The 9943-nt window shown below is 35.4% G+C and overlaps 1 protein-coding gene across 1 annotated transcript; it reads left to right on the top strand.

The window, feature by feature from the left end:
* The first annotated feature begins 243 nt into the window (after window positions 1-243).
* Window positions 244-9757, top strand: stambpa (STAM binding protein a). The gene is made up of 10 exons (XM_084105051.1): window positions 244-397; window positions 942-1156; window positions 1995-2070; window positions 2154-2249; window positions 3397-3760; window positions 3874-3998; window positions 5136-5273; window positions 5364-5476; window positions 5568-5667; window positions 7530-9757. Exons 2-10 carry the CDS (start codon window positions 954-956, stop codon window positions 7584-7586), a joined length of 1272 nt encoding a protein of 423 aa, XP_083961177.1. The 5' UTR covers window positions 244-397; window positions 942-953; the 3' UTR covers window positions 7587-9757.
* The last annotated feature ends 186 nt before the right edge of the window (window positions 9758-9943 follow it).

The following is a 9943-nucleotide window of genomic DNA, read 5'->3' as shown; positions in this document are numbered from 1 at the left end:
ATAACAATAGGACATTTTATGCATTGTTTGATTTCGAAAATAAAGCAATGTCTATCAGTGTAGAAAAACAAAAGTAGCAGTAAAATTAATATATTATACGGTAATAACGGTACATAAGTTAGAGCTTTTTTTTAGCTCATTATAGAAAAAGTACAAGCATCAGTGACAAAAGCCAGGAGGTCTAAAAATATGGTGGAAGTCTTTCGCGATTGGTCAGTCTGAGGCATTGCGTCACCATCAGCTGACTGAAGTGGGCGGGGTCTTTCCATACGATACAGGAAGTGTTATGATTATACACATAAACCTTTGTATTCCACGATGTCTAAATATGACGAATATATTTAAGAGAATTACACAAAAGCATCGTTGAAAGCGTAAAGGACTGCGGTGAAATCAGGTAGGAAAGCTATTTTACATTCATGCAAGACTAATCTTACTGTCATTGTTTTTAGCTGGTTGGCCTGTCAATAATGGTGCCACCAGACTCATTTAAGTCAAAGTTAAAGTTTAAAGTGTCGTAGCTTATTTACATATAATGCGTATTAATGTACAACTGTATATATATATAATTACATATAGAGGCCCTTAAAAAGTATTTAGACAATTTACTAACATTTAAAATGTATATCAATGAATTAAAAAACAAAATATCAAACCAAGTGGCATTTATTTTATGTTAAACAACAACACCTTTACCAGTTCTGAGAAAAGACCCTGAAGCATTTATTAGCATTTTACAGTAACACTTGATTTCATATGTAATGCAATGGCTTTCAGACATTTTAAAGTGTCCAAATCATTTTTGAAACCCCTGGCTTGCAATATAAACTACTGTTTTATCAATCATTAACCTTACAATAGAAATAACTCCACCCAGAGTAAGGAGCTTTATCATCAGTCAGACCCAGTGCAGTGAGACTGAGTGTCTTATTGTTCTGCAGGCAGGAGACAGCATGTCTGAGAACAGTGACTCCAGTCTGACGTCTGAGGAGAGGGTCCGCGCTCTCACTAAACTGGGCAGCTCTGTGGACGTCAGCGAGGATGTGCCGCCCCGCAGATACTTCCGCTCAGGGATGGAAATCATCCGAATGGCCTGCATCTATGCAGAGGAGGGGAATGTCGAGCATGCATTTATTCTTTACAATAAGTACATCACGTAAGTACAGCCAGAACAGGCGGAAAGTGCCAATTGCCTGGCAGTTTGGTTATTGATTCCACATATCAGATTCATTATACTGTTCTCCTGATGATTTCCATTAGCACAGTACAAAATAAGCCCAAAAACTCTGTCAAGTTCTTTTTAAATGCTCAATCATCATGATAAAATATTGATCTTTAACCTCAGGAGGTCAAACTACATTTATTTCTGTTTATTTTATATTTTGAGATTGCAGTTTTTTGCAAACATATTACTCAAATCTAGAATGTCTAAATACAGTTTTAAACCCTGACTTGAGTGGTTTTGTTATTTACTAGACATACATTTCTTCATATGCTACAAATAAACATTCAATAAACATCACAATTAAATGGATTAAAAATAACGTTAATATAAATGATAAATATTATATATTATTTGAAAAATATTTCGAAAATATAAAAGAATTTTCGTGCGTTTTACTTCTCCTTAGGATGTTTATTGAAAAACATGCAAGACATCGAGAATATAAAAAAGTCAACATTCTTGAGAAGAGAGAAACTAAATTTAGGCCGTCTAAATACAGTTTAAACCCCTGATTTGAGTGATTTGTTATTTACTAGAAATATATTTCTTCGTATACTAGGAATAAATTGATAAACATAAAAATTAAATAGATTAAAAACAATATTAAACAATAAAAATTTATTAATAAATAAATTTAATTAATAAAAATAATTAAACAAAAACAGTACATATTATAATATATTATATATAAATAATAAATATCTATAAAGAATAAATAATGACGATAAAAATGAATTAAATAATGTTCATGCATTTTACTTCCTTTTAGGTTGTTTATTGAAAAACTTCCTAGACATCGGGATTATAAAACAGCCAACATTCCTGAGAAGAAGGAAACGATGAGGGTAAGATTTTAAAAATTTTTTTATAAATCGTCATGTGAGAGAATTTCCCTAGCTAACTAACATCCCTATTTTTCCTTCCACAGAAATTAAAGGAAATCGCCTTCCCGAAAGCTGAGGAACTGAAAAAGTTGCTTCTCAAGCAGTACGATAAAGAACATGCCGAATATCTTGTCCAAAAGGTGGGTTCATTACAGTTACAGTAACATTTACGGGCAGGTTTTTCTTAAAGGGGTCATGTAATGCCATTTTTGTACAAGCTAATATGATTCTTTAGGGTCTAAATTAAAAGTCTGTAATATACTTTCTCATTAAAAATTCTCATTAGTATTGTAAGAAAACACTAATTTTACCTGGTCAAAAACAGCTCTGTTTTCAGCACGCCGTTTAAGTGCATGCGTCTTTAAATGATAATGAGCTTTGCTCACCCCGCCCCTCTGTTCTGTGCCTACACCGTTTGTTATAATAACACAATAACCATAACGCGTTGTTCATTATAAACGTGGGATTAAGAATTATATTGAGAACGTCGTACATAGGAAACATGCCGTAATGTACCCTGAGTGTAAATAGCCGCATTCATCGTGAAGCGCGCAGCAAGCGATTTGCAAAGATTAATATAAATATTAATATAAAGGTTAATAAAACGTTACTCTCACTTCTTCTTCTGGAGGTGCAGCAGGAACACGAATAGTTGGTACCGATCCTTTTTTCAGGAGCAGCTTCTTAGCAAATCCAGCTTTACTGACCCTCGTTTGTAAAGCAGTCTGGTGTGTGAAATGATTCGCACAAACATGAAAGCATTGACGTTGATCGTGGGGAATATTCCCTTCGAAAACAAAACTCAGCCACTGCGTCTTCAGCGGTTCGGATTTAGGAACATCAAAATGACTGCTGTGTTCCTTATTACATCCAAGAACAGAACAACACAATCGCTTAGACGCCATTCTGCTCATAGACAGTGCTCCAGCGTATCAACAATGACCGCGCCGCTCCGCGCGGACTATGATTGACAGCTCGCTCACGAGTGAGGGCGGGTCTGTGTCGAAACGCTGCTGTCAATCAACAATCGTGGGAGGGGCGTCCGACCATGTGACGTCACACGGTCGAACGGCTTGATTTGAGACGGGGGAAAACATATAAGAAGATTTAAAAAAAAACACTGGATGGATTTTTATCATTTTATGATGGTTGTGTACAGGCACTGCCAACACACATTTCAGTACAATCAACTTGTAAAAGTGCATGTACCATTATATGACCCCTTTAAATTACACCTGCAAACTAATTCAGATGTGTTTTTATTGACGAGTGTGTGAACCCTGTCAGAGAGCAGAGGATGAGGCCCAGGCTCGAGAAGTGTCCAGGCAGCAGGAGCTGGAGGCCGAGCGCCAGAGACAGGCCGAGCTGCAGGAGCGTCAGCGCGAGAGGCAGCAGCTCAGCGCCTTTGAGGAGATGATCCGCAGGCAGGAGCTTGAGAAGGAGCGCCAGCGCATAGTGCAGGAGTTCAGCGTCCCGGTGTCACCCATCTCTCCCCGAGATCTCCTGGTGCCTGACGTACCGGGACCTCCACAGGCCTCGTTTTCACCACTGACGCCCCCCGGAGGAACCCCAAACCACGTCTTTCCGAGCTCAGGCCTCCCAGCGTTTGACCGCTCGTTGAAGCCTAGCGTTCCAGTCAGTGCAGGACACAGTGAGAGCTCTCAGTTCGCACTTCCTTATTCATCACTTGACATATGTGGTGGTACTATTACTCTGGTGTCCTGTCATTAGGTTGAGATTATATATGTGTGTGTGTTTTCTTAGGTGTGTTGGTAAACGGTTTGCGGCAGCTCTCTGTCCCCGCCGAGCTGTGCCAAAGGTTTTTAAAGCTAGCAGACGCCAACACAGCACGAGCGGTGGAGACCTGTGGGATTCTCTGTGGCAAGCTGGTACGTGCAAAACATTTTCAGACACAAAGTAATATAGTTCTAGTTAGGTCAATCTCACAAAAGAATGTCTGGCTTATATTTCACCCCAAATTTGAAGGGAAAAATATATATATATTTTAAATAAAGAAAATAAAGCCTTTTTTTTATGACATTATGATTTTTTTTATACATATATTTTCATTACAATAAGAAGATTTTATCCCAAGTTCTAGTGGATTGTTTACGTTGTAATCTGGATATTCTTTAATTGTAACATTTTACAATAAGGTTTCATTTGTTAACATTAGTTAGCTAAGAATGAACAATACTTCTACATCATTTATTAATCTTAGTTAATGATATTCTCAACATTTACTACTACATTTTTAAGATTCAATGTTGTACCTGTTAACATTAGTTAATGCACTGTGAACTAAGATGAGCATGGACATTTTTATTAACTAACATTAACAAAGGTTAATAAATGCTGTAAAAATAAATTGCTCATTTTTAGTTTGTTAGTTCATGCATTAACTAATGTTGAAAATGAGACCTTATTGTAAAGTTTTAGCTTTTTAATAAAGTAAAACATTACTGTAATACAATCATTTTTAATTAACAGCGTAATTTAGAGATAATACTGCCATGATGTTTTAATAATTTACCATTTAAATAATATACTATATGTAATAATTTTTATTGAAAAACATTTTTATTGTAACATAAATTTAAAATTATTATTATTATTATTACTATTAAATTGTAGTCATACAATGGTTGTATTTGTCTTTAATTTATTAGTTAATTTAAATAAGAAATAATAATTTTCTCGAAACTGTGATATTTTTTTTCCAGGGTTCTTTGTTGAATAGAAAGTTTGAGAGAATTTTCAGCATTTATTTAAAATTTAAATCTTTTGTAACATTATAAATGTCTTTACCGTCACTTCTGATCAATTTAATGCATTCTTGCGTAATAAAAGTATTAATTTCTTTCAAAAAACAAACAAAAAATCTTTCTGACGGCAAACTTTTAAACGGTAGTGTACATAAAACTCACATAATACCTCTTGAATATAATTTAATTTGGGCAAACTGCAATCTTAATAAATCTGTTGTATTATGAGTAAAGCACAAAACAGTGTGCTTGTGTTCGCAGATGAAGAACGCCTTCACAGTGACACACGTGATCGTGCCCAAGCAGAGCGGAGGACCAGATTACTGTGACACGGAGAACGAGGAGGAGCTTTTCCTGATCCAGGATCAGAACGATCTCATTACACTGGGCTGGATTCATGTATGGAGTTTTCCTTAATGAAAGCATGACTTATAATATGACAATTATGTAGCTTGTCAATAATCAATCTCTCTTTTTCTTTTCTGTAAGACCCATCCGACCCAGACGGCCTTTTTATCCAGTGTGGACATGCACACACATTGCTCTTATCAGATGATGCTTCCAGAGTCTATAGCCATTGTGTGCTCACCTAAATTTAACGAGTATGTTTTCAGCTATACGTTGTGCTAGTTATTTTGGGTGATAGTTAGCAGGTAAAATGGAGCAATAACAGTCTGATAACGTGTGCTCCAGGACGGGCTACTTTCGGCTGACAGACAACGGGATGGATGAGATCTCTTCCTGCAAACAAAGAGGATTCCACCCGCATCCAAAGGAGCCGCCCCTGTTCTCCGTGAGTAATGCCTTATTAGTGAGTTAAACCAGGGGTTTTCAAACTGGGCTCCAGGGAGTGCTAGGGGGAAAGTGAAAAAGTATAAAGAAAAACAGTGTTTTTAAAAAATATATATTTTTAAGTTTTCAAATTTTTAAAAAATAACTAAATAATAAAAATAACTAAATAAAATAATCAAAAATAAAACACTGATTAAAACAAATAAATTGAATTTAATAAATAAAACATCTAAGTAAATAATACAGTACAGCAGTAATATAGTAAAAAAAAAAGAAATAATGTAACAATACAAACTAAATATTTTTCTTATACTATTTTAAGTATATGAAAACCTTTCTGTTAATAGAAATAAAGCATTTTTTTGACTGTACAAAAGCATACAAATTATATGTTTGCAGATATTTAGAAAACATGCTAAGTTCACCTACTCGTTTCTCTGAAAAACAAGGCTGCTGCTAGTTTTTTTATTTTATTTTTTTATTGTGCATTCTGTGTCAGAACGTCTGTTTTTGTTTAACACACAGTATTTCAACACCCCGGGTTGCCAGTTGGTGGAAATTACAGCGTATAGAACCCAGCAAACAAACTAGGTCAGAGGTCACAGATTCCACCTGACCTAAAATGCCTCGGCATCCATCTAAAAATCTCTATGAACGGGAGAATATTAAAACGTGGTTAAATCAACTTGCTTAAGGCTCGTCACCTTCATTTGTCAATTGTGCTCATTCCTGTTGCATTTTGTCAAACTGGCATCCCGCATGAGCGTGGAGTCTGAGGAGGAGGGCCGGGAAAGACAACTCTCCAATATTTTGAATTTGGACTGCAGACAGTACCTATTTCAACCACTGTATTACATACTGCACCTTTAACTGGAAAAAAACAAACTAAAACTAAAACTGAAATAAAAATAAATTAAACCTAAATAGCAGTATTTTTTTTAAATATAAACCTAATAAATTGACAAAAACGAAATTACTAAAAATTCAACTACAATTAACAAGAAAACTAAAAATATAAAGATAAAAGCTAATTCAAAATATTAATAAAGCCATAATAAAAAACTAAAAGAACACTACACTAGGGTAGTATGTGATTTCTGATGCAGCCCGCTGTGTCAAGTTCCCGCCCATTTTCAATCGCAAGCACAGCTGTCAGTCATGACGTAACAACCCATTTTTCAAGCATCAAATAACTAACTAAAAATAAACTTACTGGAAAGACGAACACCTAAACATACATCAGTGTGATAATGGGATTTTTTTAGTTTGGCTCGGACCTATACTGCAGCCAGCCACCAGGGGGCGATGTTTTCTGCTGCGTCCGAAATCGCACACTCTATAGTAGGCGAAAAACAGTATGTAACACAAAAGTATGTCCGAATTCACAGTACTCATTAAAGAGTAGACAAAAAGTACCCGGATGACCTACTTATTCCGGCGAGATTCTAAAGTGTGCAAACGATGGACACTTTACTATCCCATGAGGCCACGGGAGAGGATTTGTGAATGGCAGGGAAGCAACGCAACTGATGCTGGCAGCTCACATGACAGCGACAACATGGCAGATGTAGTATGTCCGGATTACATACTACACACACACACACTCATACTTTATAGAACATGTTTTTTATCAGTCTTTAAGTAATTACTAAAATAAATACCTACTCAAGAGAGGATGCGATTTCAGACGCAGCCCTAAAGATTGCAATCTTTAGATCCATCTAAAAGATTGAAAACCCCTGATTTTAAGAAACCTCTTAACATTGAACTTCACTACTTAATTCAATTTGAATGATCTAACTGTGTCCTCCGCCATATTGTATGTGCACCATATAGAAGGTTTTGTGTCTGTTTTGTGTTCAGGCTAGTCAACACGTCATCATCACAGACGGAAGTGTGGCCATGCTGGATCTGCGGTGATGTCATTGCTGCTGCTTTGAAACATGTGCCTTTGCTCTTGACCTCACAGTGACCGATAAGCTTGCCAAGGAGCTTCTAACGGGTCAAAAAAAGTCCAGCACCGATCATTGCTACACTTGGCCTCTATTATCGTGTCTTAGCAGTCTGTATTTATTGGATTAATTCCCGAAAAATAATATCCAAATGTGACCAATAAAAGCTTAAAGTTGAAGTGCGTAATTTTTAAAACCAGCAGCATCAAGCGTGTTTGCGTAAATAAAGATAAGATCTCATGAAAGCATAACAGAAAAATAGAAATGCATGGCTTCTGTGAGCTTCCATTTATTTAAAAACGGTTAATTCTGTTTGATGTTGTAAAAATTACACACTTCACCTAAAAACAAGTTTTAGTATTCACTTCACAACAAATAGTTTTACAGTACAAATATCTAAACATTCTTAAATCAAGACACATTTACTTGTGTAACCCCCATTGACAGATATTCTTGTTTTAAGCATACACTCGCTTAATTTTGATAAGGTTTTCAGAAAACAAGACATAATATTGAAGTAATTTTCGTTCTCAAATAAAAGTATCTTGATTTATGAATTACTGTTTATATTAATGTAAAGGAAAACCAGACAAAATACCAAGGAATTAGTTTTTTTCTCACTTATGCCGTCCACTCAATAGTGTACTACTGTTATATTTGATTTAAATATGCAGTTGTTTTAGTTCTGCCTCTGTTCATACTGGACATGATTCAGAGCTTTATGTTGGTCATATGCCATTGCAACCAGTTTCAGACAGACCGGCTTCTGTATTTACCTTAACACATGGCAATGAATCATTCAGACTGTTAAAGATCCAAAAATGGAAATTGTGTCATCATTTACTCACCCTCATGTTGTTGCAAGCCTGTATGAGTTTCTTTCTTCTGTTGAACACAAAGGAGGATATTTTGATGAATGTTTGTAACCAAACAGTTGACGTTAGCCATTAACTTCCATAGTATGGAAGTCAATGGGGTCCAATGGGGTTTGGTTACAAACATTCTTCAAAATATCTTCCTTTATGTTCAGCAGAACAAAGAACTTGAGGGTGAGTTTTCATTTCTGAGTGAAATATCCCTTTAACACGATGGAAGATGTAAATAGGGAACAAAAACATTAATTATCATGTTCTTTCAGCCAGACTATTCTCTCTTGCTTTCCATAACATGCTGTTGGACGTTTTAAATTTTGTATGTCATTTTCAAAAGGTTCATTTGAAGGTTCTGAAGCTTTGCATCTTTTACTAGTTAAATGCAAACATATCTTCATGTGAAATATTATCTATTAAGGCAAGAGACACTACAAGGAAAACCATTGTCAGTAGAATTGGTCAGTTTTGAGATTTTGGGCTATTTTGCTTCTTTCAGACCAGTGTAAAGATTGCATTTAAAATACACATTTAGGTGTTTCCTTTATAACACTTGCCCCTGGTTTCACAGACAAAGATTAAGCTAGTCTGAGACTGAAATGCATGTTTGAGCTGGTTTAAATTAAAGCAACTTGCAATTGATATATCTTAAAATATGTAAGTGCCATTGTTTTGTCTCAAGATGCACACCAAGGCACATTTATAAAAACTACTTAAATGTCCTAATTGAACTAAGGCCTAATCCTTGCTTAATTTAAGCCCTGTCTGTGAAACCAGGCCTTAATATGTCAACAAAATGAAACATGGATTGGGTTTATCCAACGTTCAGATTTCTGTTCTGGAAATGTATGCAAATATGTGTATATTTAATTATATAATGGCTCATTTTCATATTTAAACATAACATTTCAGAAATACAAAACGGTTGTTTTAATGTACTGTGATTAATCCACTGTGGTGATATCTATTAGTGAAAATATTTACCCTTTCACATCACCTGTGGTGTTTTTTGCCTTAAGTTGTATTAAAGGCTTTGAAAACTAGCATTCTTTTTATTTCACTTATGGACTGAAAATAAATAATATGTTTATTGCTTAACAACGTTCACTGTGGGGGTGTACTATTGATGTTTACATGTATGGTAAGATACTTAAAGCGATAGTTCACCTAAAAATGAAAATGTTGTCATCATTTACTCACCCTCAAGTTGCTCCAAACCTGTATGAGTTTCTTTCTTCTGTTGAACTCAAAAGAATAAAAGAATGTTGGTAATAAAACAGTTGACGGCAGTCAATGACTTCCACAGTAGAAAAAACAAAAATACTTTGGAAAGCATTGGCTTCCATCAACTATCTGGTTAAGATAAAATATGTTCTTTTGTGTTCAGCGGAAGAAAGAAACTCATACAGGTTTGGAACAACTTGAGGGTGAGTAAATGATGACAGAATATTAATTT

This window comes from Abramis brama (assembly GCF_963993115.1).
Source record: "Abramis brama genome assembly, chromosome: 25".
In the NCBI taxonomy this organism is placed as follows: domain Eukaryota; kingdom Metazoa; phylum Chordata; class Actinopteri; order Cypriniformes; family Leuciscidae; genus Abramis; species Abramis brama.
Note: the sequence above shows the minus strand (reverse complement) of the source record. Positions and strands in the feature narration are given on the sequence as shown.